The sequence below is a fragment of the Canis aureus genome, chromosome 9 (genome assembly GCF_053574225.1).
Source record: "Canis aureus isolate CA01 chromosome 9, VMU_Caureus_v.1.0, whole genome shotgun sequence".
NCBI lineage: Eukaryota > Metazoa > Chordata > Mammalia > Carnivora > Canidae > Canis > Canis aureus.
Genome location: NC_135619.1, coordinates 53,020,691 through 53,038,143, shown reverse-complemented (window position 1 = coordinate 53,038,143; position 17,453 = coordinate 53,020,691). Strand labels below are relative to the sequence as shown.

The 17,453-nt window shown below is 47.3% G+C and overlaps 1 protein-coding gene and 1 long non-coding RNA gene across 11 annotated transcripts in view; one reads left to right on the top strand and one right to left on the bottom strand.

The window, feature by feature from the left end:
- The first annotated feature begins 154 nt into the window (after nucleotides 1-154).
- ANGEL1 (angel homolog 1) overlaps nucleotides 155-17,453 on the top strand; it is a 41,653-nt gene continuing 24,354 nt past the window's right edge. The window contains exons 1-4 of one of the 9 annotated variants that reach the window (XM_077910101.1): nucleotides 155-363; nucleotides 520-698; nucleotides 11,981-12,095; nucleotides 16,515-17,090. In XM_077910101.1, the coding sequence (XP_077766227.1) occupies nucleotides 11,993-12,095; nucleotides 16,515-17,090 (679 nt within the window). In that variant the 5' untranslated portion in view covers nucleotides 155-363; nucleotides 520-698; nucleotides 11,981-11,992. Of the gene's footprint in view, nucleotides 699-11,980; nucleotides 12,096-13,278; nucleotides 13,429-13,504; nucleotides 13,530-14,357; nucleotides 14,496-15,134; nucleotides 15,247-16,514; nucleotides 17,091-17,453 lie in introns of those variants that run through there. The other 8 variants (XM_077910102.1, XM_077910100.1, XM_077910105.1 and 5 more) reach the window with 8 other exon arrangements.
- Nucleotides 8,388-14,079, bottom strand: LOC144320945 (uncharacterized). 2 transcript variants are annotated; one of them, XR_013386563.1, is made up of 4 exons: nucleotides 13,826-14,079; nucleotides 11,235-11,378; nucleotides 10,857-11,144; nucleotides 8,388-9,812 (listed from the first exon to the last, which is right to left on the bottom strand). It is a non-coding gene; the product is annotated as an uncharacterized LOC144320945 (long non-coding RNA). The 2 variants fall into 2 exon arrangements; XR_013386564.1 differs by lacking the exon at nucleotides 13,826-14,079 and adding an exon at nucleotides 11,965-12,812.

Below are 17,453 nucleotides of genomic sequence, written 5' to 3'. Positions count from 1 at the left end.
GAGAGTGGTACAGCTCTATTCCTGGGAGCCCCGTCGAAAGGATGCGCACCCCCTGCGACTTTGTGACTTAGGGGGCACTTTCATTTCATCTCTTCAACATTCCATGACCTCATGCAGTCATTGTGATCCATGTGGGTGAACTTGGCAACAGCCAACCTCCCCTCTTGGTGGCCCTGGCAGTCCTCTTTTCTCATATGTCTGCTGGGGCCAAGCCCAGGCTTGGCTGTGAGTGTGCAGGTGCTGTGGGGGGGCCTCTCGGTGGTGTTAGATTTCCCTTTGTGGCAGGAGCAAAACCAAGCTCCTTAATCAGGTGACTGTGAAGAGCGGCCACCATGTTCTTCTCTCAAGGTGGTTGTGCTTCAGGTACGAAATATTTCAGTCATGGGTGAAGTCAGTTTTCTTCTACCCAGTTCTCTTTCCTTTTTTCTTTCCTCCCCGAGAGAGTATCCTCAACCTTGGAGCAGAAGATCAAAAGCAAAGCACAACAAACATATGTTCTATCACTACAATTTATTGCAGCCAAAGTATTGTTTAATCCAAACTACCGGGCTGCCTAACTTGAAACCACTCAACCATCATTCACACGCGTGGCTGTTTTCACATGTCTTGGAGTTGAAGTTCACTTGCAGTTTGCTCTCAAGAGAATCTGGAGGTGTGTTTGTTCCTTCTTGATAAGCCTTCAGCACATCAACGGTCAGGTCAGTGACTGGAGGGCTTGGGGATATGGAGATCCCTCTTTGCCACTCAGAAGAATGACGAAGATCTAGGAATTTGTGTAGGGAAACAATGCTTAGAACCTTGGACTGAAAGAAATATGTATATCTGAGATGTTACCCTTTCCTTCAGGCATTCATTCTGTAAAAAAATTATAGAGTATCTATTATGTACAAGACCCTAAGATAGGCACCACTGTGGGGAAGGGATGCAGACATGATTATGGCATGGTCCCTTCAAGGCATATATAATACAAGATAGGAAGGGTGTGAGGGTGGTGGGCAAGTATTTTCGGCAGAGCTCCTGTTCATAAAACAAACTTGAGTCACCCTACATCAGCATGGCAACACCATTCTACTGGCCCAATCCCATGTGGTTCCTTGAAAGAAACACCAAACAGGCCAGAGGGAGTGATCAACTCCTAGGATGATTTGGTAAGCATGAGTCCTAGAGACCCTCTGGACATCTGTCTACTCCACACTGGTACAGAGGATAAGAAAGTGTCCTGAAAGGAGAAAAAAGGGGACTGGAGAGTATATATATCGGTCCTGGTCTAAACTCTAGGTGCTCTGTCTGGACAGCACCACATGGTCTCAGGCACAAAGGGAGAATTAGAAAATTTGAGGGAGAGCACTCTAAATAGCCACTGAGCCTCTGCTCAGACACCAGGCACTACTGGGAATTGGTAAGGGTCAGGAGGGAGATTCTCTGGGAGGTCAAGGGAAGGGGAGGTTTCTTCGTGCTGGGGAGCATTTGTGGGTTCTGGATAAGTAGAGTCCTGGCAAAAGGCATTTCTAGGGATACAGAATAAAGGAAGGCAACAGAGCTCAAGCTGAGTTTGGGGGAATACAGGGTGCAGAGAGTAGTAGGGAAAAGGGAGGCCATAGGGATTACAGCAATTTCAGGAATCGATTCAATGCAGTGAAAAGTCAGTAGGAAGCCACTGAGGATCTTTAACAGGAGCATGGCTGAATCAGAGCTCCTCTTTATAATGATGGGCAGCAATTATATTTATTTGAGGGAAAAAGTCCATTCTGGAGAAGGAAAAATGTTCAAGAGCCATAATTTTAAAATTTTGTATCTCTTTTAAAATCAGAAAATATATCTGCAACTTCTTTTTATTCTTTTTATTTATTTGAGAGTGAGAGCGCGTGCGCGCGCGCGCGAGAGAGAGAGAGAGAGAGAGAGAGAGAGAGTACGAGCGAGCACAAGCAGGGGGAGGGGTCAAGGGAGAGGGAGAAGCTGATTCCCAGCTGAGCAGGGACCCCCCCCACCCCCCCACCTCAACATGGGGCTCAATTCCAGGACTCCGGGGTTACTATCTGAGCCAAAGGCAGGTGCTTAACTGACTGAGCCACCCAGGTACCCCTGCAACTTCTTTTTATATGTTATTTTAAAAGTTTGTTACTGAGGAACATCCCTTTTCTTTTTAAGGATTTTATTTATTTGAAAGAGAGAGTGAGAGAGAGTGTGCACGTGTTGGGGGGAAGGGTGGAGGGAGAGGAAGAAGTAGACTCCCCGCTGAGCAGGGAGCCCAACGTGGGACTGGTCCTAGGACCCTGGGATCATGACCTGAGTTAAAGGCAGACGCTTACCTGTCTGAGCCACCCAGGTGCCCCAGGGGCATCCTTTTGTTTTTTAATTAAAATTTTAATTTTGAAATATTTTAGATTGTATAGAGTTACAAAAAATAATAGACTATATACTCTTCAATCAGCTTCCCCTCATATTTACATCTTGCATAGAAAAATTTTCAAAACTAAGAAATTACATTGGTACAATGCTATTAACTCCACTATAGATCGTATTTGTATTTTACTCATTCTTTCACTAATGTCCATTCTTTGTTCCAGAATCCAGTCCAGGATCTCACATTGTGTTACCATGTCTCTCTGTCTCTCTCAGAATATGACATTTCTTCAGTCTTGGTCTTATATGATCTTGACACTTTTAAAGAGTACTGGGCAGATATTTTGTGGAATGTCCCTCAGTTTGGGTTTGTCTGATGTTTTGTCACGATTCCTGGGAAAGGTGCCAGAGCTGATGTGCCCTTCTCAGCGCATATCAAGGACACATGATGTCAATATAGATTACGTTGATTTCTTGGCCAAGGTGGTATCTTCCAGGTTTATCTACTATGAAATTACTGCTTTCCACTTTGTAATTATATAGTTTAGAGAAGATGCACTATGCAAATATCCTATTTCTGCTTCAACTTTTTGCCCAATACTTTTATTTATTTATTTTGCCCAATAATTTTAGCATCCATTGATCTTACAGAGATCTTGCCTCAACCATTATTACTATCATGTTTTAACAGTGCTTTTCTGTTTCCCACAGTCCTTCTATGTTTGTTAATTGAAATTCTTTTGTAGGAGAGAGTGGTCCCTTTCTCTTATTTATTGGTTTAATCAGTTGTTTATATTAGCAGGGATCATGGCTGCTTATTTTATTCAATACAGTACTGTCATTATTTTGCTGTTCAAGTTCCAACTTTGGCTATGGGAGCTCATTCAGGTTGTCTCCTGTGTCCTTTTAACCTGCTCTCTACCTTTTATTTATTTGTTTTTTATTTTTATAGCTAAGACTATTGGTTTTTTTTTTTAAGGTTTTATTTATTCATTCAAAAGAGAGAGAGTGCAAGCAGGGGATGGGCAGCAGGGTCACCCCCCACCCCATGCAGGGCTAGATCCCATGACCCTGGGATCACGACCTGAGCTGAAGGCAGGTGCTTAATTGACTGAGCCACCTAGGTGCCCCCTCTTCACCTGCATGTATGTAGCAGGTGTATGTTTAACCTTGTGAGACACCATCATGTTGTTACCCAAAGTACAAAGGGGCTCTGCTAATATGAATTTACCATAGGAATATATGGTAGCATCATTGTTCTACATTCTTCCCAACACTTGATATCGCAGTTTTGTCTTTATTTTGCCATTTGAACTGTGTAATGTTATTTTCTGGTGCTTTTAATCTGTATTTCCCTAACGACTAGTGATGTTGAGCATCTTTCATATGCTTTTAGGCCATTCCTATATCTTTCTTATTGTTCAGATCTCTTGTCTCTCTTAAGTTGGGTGTTACTGAGTTTTGAGGGTTCTTGATATATTCTGGGTAGAAATCCTTTATCAGACATGTGGTTTGCAAATATTTTCCTCCCAATCTGTGGTTTAGCTTCTTATTCTTAACTCTGTCTTTCACAGTGTACACATTTCAATTTTGATCAAGTCAAATAATTTTTCAAAATTCGTAATTGAAAAATTACCAACTTTCTGCCTAGCCGTGGTCATGTAGATTTCCTCCCATGTTTTATCCTAGAAATTTTATAGTTTTATCTTTTACCTTTAGGTCTACAATCCATTAAATTTTTTTTGTGGTAAAATATGCTAACATAAAATTTATCATTTAACCCTTTTTAAAATTTATTCTTTAAAGATTTTGTTTATTTATTCATGAGATACAGAGAGAGAGAGAGAGGCAGAGACATAGCCAGAGGGAGAAGCAGGCTCCCTGTAGGGAGCCCGATATGGGACTTGATTCTAGGTCCCCGGGATCACAATCTGAGCTAAAGGCAGATGCTCAACCACTGAGCCACCCAGCCATCCCTTTAACCCTTTTATAGTGTATAATTTAGTGGCATTAAGTACATTAATGATATTGCATAACCATCACCATGGTAAACAGATGTATAACTGTCATCCATCTGCAGAGCTTTCTCTAGGATCCGTTTTGAGTGAATCTTTGGGTAAGGTATAAAGGGTACCTTTGTGAGGTATGGATTGGGATTCATTTTGCATGTGGATGTTCAAATGTTCCAACAGTATTGTTGAAAACACTGTTCTTTCATCATTTAATTGCCTTTTTACCATGGTCAAAAGTCTGTTGACTGTATGTATCCTTTTGGGGTTATTTGTGGGGCTAGCATTTCAGAAATGATACAACCAGCATGTGATGTCCCATCTAATCAGAATGTTGTACTTTTACAAGTACATTCTTTTTTTTTTTTTAAGATTTTATTTACGAGAGACACACACAGAAAGAGAGACACAGAGAGAGACAGAGACACAGGCAGAAGGAGAAGCAGGCTCCATGCAGGGAGCCTGACGTGGGACTCGACCCCAGGTCTCCAGGATCAGGCTCTGGGCTGAAGGTGGCGCTAAACCGCTGAGCCACCTGGGCTGCCCTGCCCTACAAGTACATTCTGTAGCTAGATGAGCCACTGCGGTGCTGGGAGGTAGGCATAAGGGACTTCGGGAGTGGGAGGTAAACTGATTCTGTAATCCACAGAGCAGGAACAAAGGAGACAGTCTCAGGGGAGGATGGGAGATGTGGTTTTGACTTGAAATAAGTCAAAGAGAATGTCATCCAGGGCAAGATATGGACAAATACTAAGAGAAGGAAAATTTCCTTCTTTGTTGCCAGTATTATTGTTACAACACTTCCACTAGTGGAGAACACGGCAGAGGGACCCTTTATTATCCTATAAGGTACCATCTATACAGCACTTGTAAGTGCAGACACTGTTCCATGAACTTTCCATTTAAATAGTCTATTATTATGCCATTAAGAGATACTATTATTGATTCCCATTTTACAGAGGAGGAAACTGAGCACAGAGGGGCTAAGTAACTGGCCCTAAATCACACAGCTGGAAAGTGGCAGAGCTGGGACATGAAGGAAGTCAGTCTGGTTGTAGAGCCCACAATGCCTCTCTACACCGCCCTGCATGCTGTTGATTTAACATGACAGGGTTGTTCTCCATTCAGGGCAACTGCTGTTCATGGCTCAGATGGATCTGGGCTCAGATGATGTATTTCAGGAGTTGGCAAACTATAGTCGGAGGACCATATCTGGTCCATGGCTTGTTCTGTAAATAAAGTTTTCTGGAAATACAGTCATGATCATTTATTTAGATATTTCTGTGGCTGCTTTCATACAGCCACATGCCAAAGTCAAGCATTTGCTGCAAAGACCCACATCCTGCAAAGTAAAAAATATTTCCTATCTGGTCCTTTAGGAAAAAGTTTGCCGTTGCATTTAATGGCTATTAGCATAAGACAATAATGGTTTTAGTTCTCCGAGGAAAGAATGGAGAGAAAAGAATCCAAGAAAGTTGGCAGAAACCACATTAGGAGGCAAGATGAGGAAGTACAACCAAAGAAAGAAACAGATGCCATTACCAGATGTAATAATATTCATTTCATGCAAGGGCATTTAAAAAAAATGGTAGTTGTAAATCCAGTAGGATTTCAAATATGGGGGGAGGTTTTTGAAAGAAAGGTGCTTGCAGAATTATAAAGCAAGAAATTCCCCATTATGTGTCCACTTTTGCAAGTTTGGGTTTTATTATGTTCAGTTTCCTTATGAAACTGCAGCTCTTCAGAAAGAAGGACTTTTTATTCATTCATTCATTCATTCATTCATTCATTCATTCATTCATTTGTTCTTTAGTTCGTTCAATGTGCTTAATGTACTAGTGCTGGCTTAGGCAATGGGAGCAGAGTGGCGAACCTCATGAAGTATATATACAGCTTACTGAGGGGTACTGAGGAGTAAAGAGACAGTGACAGTGTTGGATCCAGGGTAAGCAAGGCTGTGAGAGAAGCAAATAGGAGGAAGCTTTGGGTCCAGACTGAGGGCAGTGGCATGTTTGCTTGTGGATGGGTGCTGGAGGTTCAGGAAAGCTTCCTCGAGGAAGAAATGTCTAGGCTGAGACTTGAAGTTCCATTTTGCAGTATCCAGGTGAAGGCAGGGAGAGGGACAGACCCAGGGGAGGAGGAAAGGTATTTGAGGTTGGGAAGAAGCATACAAAGTTCCTGTAGCCTGCTGAAGGAGTCATGGGTAGTTTAGTGAGGCTGGAGTGGGATCCTTACTTCGGGGAGTGGTGATGGAAGGGAAGAGCTGAGAGATGACATGGGAGGTGGGCAGAGGCCAGCAACAGAGGAGTTTGGCCTGCATTTTGAGGCAAAGGAGTTTGGCCTGCATTTTGAGGACAGTGGGGGTTTGCAGAGAGGTTTTAAACAGCAGCATGACCTGACATGATTCACAGAGTAGAAATACTGCTCTGGCTGCAGTGTGGAAAGCAGACTTAGGACAGGAGGAGGATCAACACCAGTTAGAAGTGGCTGCAGGGGTATATCTTTATCTCACTGATAAAGATAAAGAAGGCCAAAGCACTTGGACTTGGGACAGATCAGATATGAAGGTGAAAGGAAGAAGAAAAAGCCAGAGGCCAGGAAAACATGATAGATGGATTGTGCTGTTCCAAAAGACGATGACAGAAGAGCTGGGGGGAAAGAAGGGTGGTCGTTTTTTGGAGGATAGTGGGGGAAGGTGCTGAATGCAACTTTGGGTGTGTTGTCTGCCTCTGGGACATCCATTGGAGAGGTCCACAGACAAAAGAATTTATGAGTATATGGCCCAGGAAAAGGATAAAAACAGATATGTGAGTTGTCAGTATGTGGATAGTATCTGAAGCCACTGGAGGGATGAGCATTTCTCAAGGAGGGACTTAAAGTAAGAAGAGGAAACAGACCAAGGATGAAATCCTAGGGGCACCATCATTGAAAGGGGTGCTCAGAGGAACACAAATGAAAGACATTAGGACAAATTTCCACAGTGTCAGGAGGAAAACAAGAATGTCATGAAAACCAAGGGAAGAAAATCTTTTTTTTAAATAAATTTATTTTTTATTGGTGTTCAATTTACTAACATACAGAATAACCCCCAGTGCCCGTCACCCATTCCCTCCCACCCCCCGCCCTCCTCCCCTTCCACCACCCCTAGTTCGTTTCCCAGAGTTAGCAGTCTTTACGTTCTGTCTCCCTTTCTGATATTTCCCACACTTTTCTTCCCCCTTCCCTTATATTCCCTTTCACTATTATTTATATTCCCCAAATGAATGAGAACATATAATGTTTGTCCTTCTCCGACTGGCTTACTTCACTCAGCATAATACCCTCCAGTTCCATCCACGTTGAAGCAAATGGTGGGTATTTGTCATTTCTAATGTCTAAGGAATATTCCATTGTATATATAGACCACATCTTTATCCATTCATCTTTCGATGGACACCGAGGCTCCTTCCAGTTTGGCTATTGTGGACATTGCTGCTAGAAACATCGGGGTGCAGGTGTCCTGGCGTTTCATTGCATCTGTATCTTTGGGGTAAATCCCCAACAGTGCAATTGCTGGGTCGTAGGGCAGGTCTATTTTTAACTCTTTGAGGAACCTCCACACAGTTTCCAGAGTGGCTGCACCATTTCACATTCCCACCAACAGTGTAGGAGGGTTCCCTTTTTTCCGCATCCTCTCCAACATTTGTGGTTTCCTGCCTTGTTAATTTTCCCCATTCTCACTGGTGTGAGGTGGTATCTCATTGTGGTTTTGATTTGTATTTCCCTGATGGCAAGTGATGCAGAGCATTTTGTCATGTGCTTGTTGGCCATGTCTATGTCTTCCTCTGTGAGATTTCTTTTCTTTTTTTTAAAATAAATTTATTTTTTATTGGTGTTCAATTTACCAACATACAGAATAACACCCAGTGCTCATCCCGTCAAGTGCCCCCCTCAGTGCCCGTCACCCATTCACCCCCACCTCCCGCCCTCCTCCCCTTCTACCACCCCTAGTTCGTTTCCCAGAGTTAGTAGTCTTTATGTTCTGTCTCCCTTTCTGATATTTCCCACACATTTCCCTTTCACTATTGTTTATATTCCCCAAATGAATGAGAACATACACTGTTTGTCCTTCTCCAATTGACTTACTTCACTCAGCATAATACCCTCCAGTTCCATCCACGTTGAAGCAAATGGTGGGTATTTGTCGTTTCTAATGGCTGAGTAATATTCTATTGTATACATAGACCACATCTTCTTTATCCATTCATCTTTCGATGGACACCGAGGCTCCTTCCAAGGGAAGAAAATCTTACAAGGGAAGAAGTATGCAAAATTATAGAGCATTCAAGAAATAATAAAGCCTGGAGCATGGCCCATTATATTTGGCAACCAGGAAGGCACTTTGATGGGGAGTCTCAGTGGAGTGATGAGGGTAGAAGCTACATTTCAGTGGAATGAAGATGAATGAAAGGTAAAGAAGTATGGATATCAGGAGCAGACAACTCAAGAAGCTTGGCTGTGAAGGAGTGGTGGGGAGATGGAGGGATGGCTGGAGGGGGCCTTGGGCTAGGCAAGAGTTTCATATAGGAGAGATCTGAAGCATGTTTAAATGGTGATGGCAAGGAGTCAGGAAAGAAAAGCATGGGGTGAGCATAATGAGCATAATCTCTGAGGAGGCAGGAGGAAGGGATCCCAAGCATGGTGGAATTGTGAGCCACTGTGTTGGGAGGGAAGGAAGAAAGGTGGCTATGGATGCTGGTCAGTGTGTTGGTGTGGCAACAAGGAGTAGAGAGTTTTCACTTGGTAGTTCTATTTTTTTTCTCTAAAGTTGGCAGGGAGATGATCTCCAGAGAACAAGAAGGGAGATCATAGGACAACGAGTTAGAGAAGAATGGTCATCATGGAAATGGGAGAGAAAGCTAATTGAAAACAAAGGATTGCTGGGGAGGGTTGAGGGCTGAATGAGGTTGGAGACCAGCACACTACTGGCTCCAGTCCAAGGGCCTGGTAACTTTATTCACCAGTGCTCAGCAGCCCAGATGTAGGAGCCAGGAAGGAGAATGGTTTTACTGACTGAGGCAGGTGTCATTAAAGAATAGTGGACAAGAGAGTTGATAATGGGAAGAGTGATAAAAGATGGTTAATGGGGATTCCATGCTGGATATAGAAAGAAATGCTGACCGAGGAGAGGTATGGGGACAGAAGAGAGAGCTCCAGGGTTTGATGGAGTTAACAGCTGGCGCAGAAGTGAGAGTGGGAGAGGCTGAAAGTCATGAGGTGTGATCCACTGGGATGGGTTTGTGAACTTATGATTTCAGAGGTGGAGCAGCACTTAGCCATGATTCTCCAAGGGTGTCTGAAGTACAGTGGGAATGAGGCCACTGAGGAGGCAGTACAGTAAGCTTCCAGGGTTTGGGATTGCTCATTGACATTGGGCACAGGAGGACTTGAGGCAGGAGAAACTGAGTCCAGGGCCAGAGTCTGCAATGAAAGAGGAGAAGGGGGACTGAGGTCAAGAAAGTCAGGGTGAGGTTGGGGTAAACATCGATGAGTGCTTGGTAAACATCTGATGAATACACGAATGCATGAATCCGTGAATAAGTGAATGCATCAACTCAGACCAAGCTGGCACATTTCTGGGAATATCTGGCCATAAATCCTGAGATGCCAGAGGAAACACTAGGATTACAGAGGCCAGGTTAGGAGGAGTGTACAGGTCTCAGGTTATCATAAGAGTTGAACACAGTCAATTCTTTTCAGCTTATCGTATCTGAGAGACTGTTTGAGCCCTCTAGACCTGCACAGGTTCATTATGATAGCTACTAGCCCTTTGTAGCTATTGAGCACTTGAATTGGGGCTAGTCTAATTCGAGATGTGCTATCCATGTAAAACACACACTGGATTTCAAAGACTTAGCACAAAAAAGAAAAAAAATAATGTATTTCATTTTAAAGTATTGATGATGGGGGTGCCTGGGTGGCTCAGTTGGTTAAGCATCTGCCTTCAGCTCATGTCATGATCTCAGGGTCCTGGGATCGAGCCCCGCATTGGGCTCTCTGCTCAGTGGCAAGTCTGCTTCTCCTTCTCCCTCTGTGATCTCTCTGGCTCTCACTCTCTTTAAATAAATAAAATCTTTAAAAAAAAAAAAGGATTGATGGTGTTGGAATGCTACTCTTTTGGATAGAAGTGGTTAAATAAAACATATTATTAAAATGAATTTCACCTGCTTTTTTTCCTTTTTATATGAGGCTACTAAAATTTTTAAAATTACATATGGAGTTCATATTGTATTTCACCTGAGCAGCTTTGCTCTAGGCCTTGGTCAGTTGCTCCTGCAATCCTAAAAGGAAGGATTATGCCTGCCTGAATGATGCACATGTTCTACCAGTAAGTTAATAAAGGCAGCCATCTTGAACTTCCGTACATAAGTAAAATTTGAACCCTTGAGGGTTCTTGTATACAGGATATTTCTCTGTAAGAGAATATTTTGTGTCCCTTAAAGTATTGCAAAACCTTCCACTTACCCTTAGATAGGGTCTGTATCCTTGTAAGCACCCAGTGGTGTATCATCATCTCCATGAATCAAGGAGATTCAAGGGATTCATCTTCATGAATCAAGGGATGAATCAAGGAACTCATCTGGTCTCTCTTCTTGGAATATTTCTGGCATGATAAGGCTGCAGATGGTGCACATTGTACTTCTACTTTTCCTTTGGCCGGGGAAGCCCAACGCTTCCTCTTCTCCAGGCCAGGTCTCCTTGGAATCTGCAGCGAGGTCTTGTTTAGCATTACAGTTTGGAAGGCCCTTATTTCTGCCAAGGATTGTAGAAGATGACCCTAATTAGCAGTAGCCAGAGCTGGTTTGGTTTAAAAGAAAAAAAAAGTAAACACTAAGGGCTTACCCTAGGTTGGAGGAAACTGAGGCTCCAAGAGGTTCATAACGTGAGAGGTTCCACAGGTGGGAAGTGGCGGAGCCAGGATGTGAACTCAGGTGGTCTAACTCCAAAACTTGTGATGCTCCCGTCCGCCTACACTTTTCAACATAGCTGATTATGGATTAGGAAACAAAAAGAGGACAGTCTCGCTTACTTGGCCTTGGGGAAAACCCTCTGAGAGAGCATGGCATTGGTTGGCCTGACATATTTTGCACACACATGCATCGGACAGCGCAGTCGAGGGCAGGTCCTTTAGCAGAGGTTCCCAGACTAGATACTAGACACCAGAATAACCGGTGCCCCATTCTAGACTTGTTAAATCAGAACCCTGGCAGCAGGGCCTAGGAATCTATATTTTTAAAACATTTCCAAATGGATAAGGGAACCCTCATTTCACAAAGCGATAAACAGAGTCTCTAGGTGGGTACCTTGATTTAGGATCTGATTTAGAACTTGGGCTTCTGGGTAACCACTGGGACAAAATGGAAGGGAGGTACAAGGAAGGTTTATTTCAGCCCTATAAAAGAAGTGGGCCTGGCTTTGGGGGCTCCTTAGGCAGAGCTAACTAACATTGGTGTGCTCCATTTCTAAGAATGTGCTCCTTCCCAACCTTCAGTTTGCCCTTGCCCCCCCCCCCCCCCCCCCCCACTGCATCTCAGGCAAGGTCGTGAGTGCTGTTACTCGAAGCCAGACTGACCCTCTCTTTCTTTCAGCCTTTCAGTGTTATGATGTACCCAGCTGGTCCTGGATCTGGTGACTCCCCGGAGGGCTTCCCCGAGCAACCGAGGCTCCAGCCACAAATCAGCAATCGCACAACTCAGACACTAGGTACTGAACTTGGCAGTATGACACCGTCCTTGCATCCCAGTGTGGCCGGGGTAGGACTGAGGGCTAAGGATGGGGGAAGAGAGAGACTCCAAGAGGTCTTCGGGTAGCACAGAATTGACAGAAGACCGGGCCTTCATTCAGTGACACCTGCTTTGTTGGGTCAACACAGATTTGGCTCCTACTGTGTGCCTGACACTGTTGTGGGCACTAGAGGGGCACCTCAATGAAAACCAGCCCACCTACCAGACTTGGTCCCTGCCTTGTGGAGCTTCCCACCCCTGCTCCACCCACTTTTCCTGACTCAATTACCAACTGGACACCTGCCCTTTTTTTTTCTTTTCTTTTTTTTCCCCCAGATTAGGTAAAAAGAAGGCTCATTTGGAATAGAATGGAAAAGGAGACAAAGGTGTGGACTTAATTTGGGACCTAGAATCTGAGTGACCTAGAGAAGGCAGTAGAGTCAGGAACAGGGATAAATTCTTCTTCCCAAGAAGGCGCATCCTCCCTGGGATGCGGAGAGAGATTACAGAAGTCAGGGCTGGGGGGGCCTGAGACAAAGTCGTCATCTGTGGGGCGAGAGGTTATGGGGCGCCCCAGGTGGACTCCTACTGAGATGGCAGAGGGGGAATGACAGTGTGGCCCTGGGATGATACCGCGCGGCCTCCAACGAGCCTCGCTTAATTTTCAGGCTGGGCGCCCGCCCGTTGCCGCGGAAACAGGCTCCCCGCCCTCGCGAATCCCGCGCGTGCCGCTGCGCTCCCAATAAAGTTGTTGTTGAAGCGCCGCGGAGCCACGTGGGCCGGCCCGGGGGCGGGGCCGAGGCCAGGGGCGGGGCCGAGCGGAGCGGAGCGAGGGAGCGCTCCCAATAAAGTTGTTGAAGCGCCGCGGAGCCACGTGGGCCGGTCCGGGGGCGGGGCCGGGGCCGGGGGCGGGGCCGGGGTCAGGGGCGGGGCCGAGCGGAGTGGAGCGAGGGAGCGCTCCCAATAAAGTTGTTGTTGAAGCGCCGCGGAGCCACGTGGGCCGGCCCGGGGGCGGGGCCAGGGCGGGGCCGGGGGCGGGGCCGGGGTCAGGGGCGGGGCCGAGCGGAGCGGAGCAAGGGAGCGTTCCCAATAAAGTTGTTGTTGAAGCGCCGCGGAGCCACGTGGGCCGGCCCGGGGGCGGGGCCGGGGCGGGGCCGTGGGCGGGGCCGAGCGGAGCGAGGGAGACCCTGCGGGAGGCGCCGAGGAGGGGAGGCGGAGGCGGGCGCGGGCGCGAGCGCGGCGGCTGGCCATGATCGCGTCGTGCCTGTGTTACCTGCTGCTGCCGGCCGCGCGCCTCTTCCGCGCCCTCTCAGGTACCGGCCCCGCGTCCCGGCAGGCGGGTGCCAGGCCCGGGCCCACGTCGGCGGGGCCCCGCGCGGCGCGTCGGGCCTCACGACCACCTGCCCCGGCCCAGGTGCGGGGAGGCGGCCCCCGGTGCCGGTCCGGGACCCCGCGAGGCCCGGGCCTGGCCGACCCCCCCCCACGCGGGCCTCCCTGCCCCCCGCGCCTGCGGCCTGACGGCGTCGGGCCACAGTTACCGTGGGAGGGGCCGGAGAAGGGGCGGCAGCCGCGCTCCCGGGCCCCCGCGGTGCAGAGGTTTCGGGGGTCCGCGGGGCACTGCCCTGGGGCGGGGGCGTTGGCAGCTCGGGTCGAGGCGAGGGCTGAATTCTCGGGGGTGGGGGTGGGGTGTGAGCCGAGCCCCGCACGTACCTGCGGCCTCCCGGGTCACTCCACGCTCCCCTTTCCCAGCCGCCGCTCCGCTCTCCGGCCGAGCCTCAGGCTGGGAAGGGCCGGCTGCTCCCCAAACCCAGAGACCACGGAAGCCCCCGCTTTGGAAGCCGCGCTTGGAGATGCGGCGGGGCGGAGCCGATGCCCACGCCCGCTTGGTCCTTGAGGGCGGGGAAGGCTGTCATGCTTGCACTTTCTCACCATCCGCCTGCACTGCCTGGTCTTTGAAATTCCCCAGGCTCTTAGGGGACCCCCTCCCTCTGCGAGAAGCAGAACTCCCAGAATGTTCTCTGGCGACTTTAGAGGGCGGGACAGACCAAGAGCTACTTTCCTAGGAATAAGCCGTCAACTGCATTCTGTGCTTTTTTTTTTTTTTCCCCCCTTTCTGGAACTTCACACGATGTGTGTGGGTGTGTAAATTCATCTGTTCCTGTGTGTCTGCCGCTGGAATGCAGGCTCCCGGGGTGGGGTGGGGGGTGCAGGGCCATGCCTGTTCTGTTCCCTGTGTTTCTAGTGCTAGCACACCGCCCGGAGTATAGTAGGCACGCGGTTCACCACGAGAAACTCCGCGGAAGTGTTTGTTTTCAGAGAATTAAAGCATGTGCCTTCATCCACGTTGCTGTCATTTCTGGAGCTTCTGATGTGCGTCAAGGTGCAGCCTTAGTGACACCGACTAGTCCACAGGTTTCTAGGCCCGCAGAGTTTAGAGATCTCGGGGAAGGGAGCATCTCCCTCCCTCCTTCCCCCATTAAAGTAGTGCCACTTTTGTTGTTGTTGTTTAAAGATTCATTTATATGGTCATTCATGAGAGATGCAGAGAGAGAAGCAGGCTCCTTGCAGGGAGCCTGATGGGGAACTCGATTCAAGGACCTCCGGATCATGCTCTGGGCGGAAGGCAGACACTCAACCACTGAGCCACACAGGCATCCTGCCACTTCTTTTTTTTTTTTTTTTAATATTTTTTTAAATTTTTATTTATTTATGATAGTCACAGAGAGAGAGAGAGGCAGAGACACAGGCAGAGGGAGAAGCAGGCTCCATGCACCGGGAGCCCGATGTGGGATTCATCCCGGGTCTCCAGGATGGCGCCCTGGGCCAAAGGCAGGCAGGCACCAAACCGCTGCGCCACCCAGGGATCCCCTGCCACTTCTTTTAACTTTGCGTATTTGGTTTCTCCAGAAGGTTTTCTCTCCTTCCTTTCTTTCCTTCTGTCCTTCCTTCCTATAATTCTTTTGGAAAGCCAACCACCACCAAAAATCTGCTAAATTTGAAAACTAGTATCCTCACACAGATAAATCAGAGAACCACTGCCGTCTAGCATGCAGAGGATGTTTCAAGGGACAAGGAATTAGAAAAATCCCTGAGATCAGAGCCAGCGGCCCAGTTCGTGGATTTAAACCAAGGTCTGCCAGTCTCTGCACTATTGACATTTGGGCCTGGATAATTTATTGTCGGGCTGTTCTTTGCACTGTAGGATGTTCAGCAGTGTCCTTCTCCACTAACTTTTAGATGCCAGTAGCATCCCCACAGTTTTGACAACCACTGTGTTTCCAGACAATACTAAATGGCCCCGAGGGCAAAATTACCCCTGGTTGAAAACCACTGGCTTAGAGGGACAGAAATCCACATAGACCATAAATAAGATTGTATCTGTCAACATATGAACACTTTTGAAGTTTTTCTTGCCTTTTAAAAAATAGAGCTGATGAAATGAATCTCTGGTGATTGAGGGTGAGCATCGTGCATGTCACTTGTCCTGTGCTGTAAATAAGTGATTTAGTGAGTGTGGGTGTTTGCTTGCACTAAAATACTGTGCTTGGAGTTTGGGGGCTCTAATTTTAGAGTTTTCCCACTTGCTTTCTTGCCTGTTGACTGTCATTTGTGGCTGCTGTAGCAGAGAGATGACAGCTGTCTCTTGCTGTCACTTGTTGGCACCTTCTGATTTACAGCCTCTGGTGTGTTATGGGATGGGAAGGCTGATAATGAAGTTTGTGAAGATTTATGAATAGAATAGTTTTGAGAAAAAGACCAGGGGCCTTTGCTACAAAGTGAATCGTATAGATTCTGAGACACTCTTTTTGTCTACTTCAGGACTTTTTCTTTTGCAATGTGTTTACAGACTAGGGGATTTATAGAACTAGAAAGGCTCTTGGAGATTATGTAGTTCAAACTTCTCCTCCCCATTTTATAGTCAAGACTGAGTCCATATCACTGGGGGCATTGTCCAAATTTCAGCGCTAGGTCATAACCCACAGTTCTGATTCATGGTCAAGTGCTGGTTCCAATTCAGTGTGACCCTGAGAACCAGAGAGCTGATGCTTAATAGGAGTCTTAACTTCCAGATAAAAGGGAAGTGGTTATATGTGACCATCTCTGTCCTAGATTATGTGGGACAGCCATTCTTTCATTCACACACTGAATATCAGATCCCTACCATACAAATTAGTTAGTACTTACAAAGCACTTAGGATAGTGCCCAGCTCATAGTAAGCACTTTATGCTAATAATGATGGTGTTCCAGGTACTAGAATGGGCAGGCTCAATGATGGTACAATGATGAGCAAGGAGCATATGATTCTTGCTTATATGGCACTTTCATTCTACTTGGAAGAAGAGTATGGGTTGGGTGATGTTGTCATCTTATAACATGGTATTTTGGCTTGCTTCTTAGATGCCTTCTTCACATGTCGAAAAAATGCACTCCTGGCGAAGAGCTCGTCCACCCAGGTAGAGGGTGACTTTGCCATGGCCCCTCGGGGGCCCGACCAGGAGGAGTGTGAGGGCCTGCTACAGCAGTGGCGAGAAGAAGGGTCGAGCCAGGTGCTCTCAACTTCGAGTGAGGGTCCCCTTGTAGATAAGGGACTAGCCCAGAGCAGCCTGGCGCTCCTGATGGATAATCCCGGAGAACAGGATGCTGCTTCAGAGGACAAGTGGTCCAGCAGGCAGCTGAGTGATCTGCGGGCAGCAGAGAACCTGGAGGAGCCTTTCCCTGAGGTGCTAGGAGAGGAGCCACTGCCAGAGGTCCAGGGCCCAATGTGGGCAGCTGTCCCCATGCAGACCGGCCCCCAGTATGCAGACTGTGCTCTCCTCCCAATGGGTGCCCTGGCTGCAGAGCAGTGGGAAGAGGACCCTGCAATGGTGGCCTGGAGCATAGCACCCGAGCCTGTGCCCCAGGAAGAGGCTCCCATCTGGCCTTTTGAGAGCCTTGGGCAGTTGCAACCTCCCCCATTGGAAATCCCATATCATGGTGAGTCTGACAACTGGCTGAGTGAGCCAGGGCAGGAGCTTGTCTCCATTGTGAGCAGAGCCACTGCTAAAAAGAATATTCTCTGGCAGGGAGCTCTGCTGCTGCATTCTGTTTTTCTGAGAATCTTGTAGTATCAGATCTAGAGGGGCCTTAGAGATTGTCTCATCCAGCCCCATGGTCTTTCAGATGAAACAACCACGGTGCAGAGGGTAGCAGGACATGCCTGAAGTCACATAGCTAGGCAGAGACATAACTGAAAGTACACCTTAGTTCTCATTCTCCATGATATTGTTTCTAGGGGTAGTGGTGGAGAGATCTAAGGGCCTCCACTCTCTGCCTCAACCAGAATTTTATCTTCTGGTT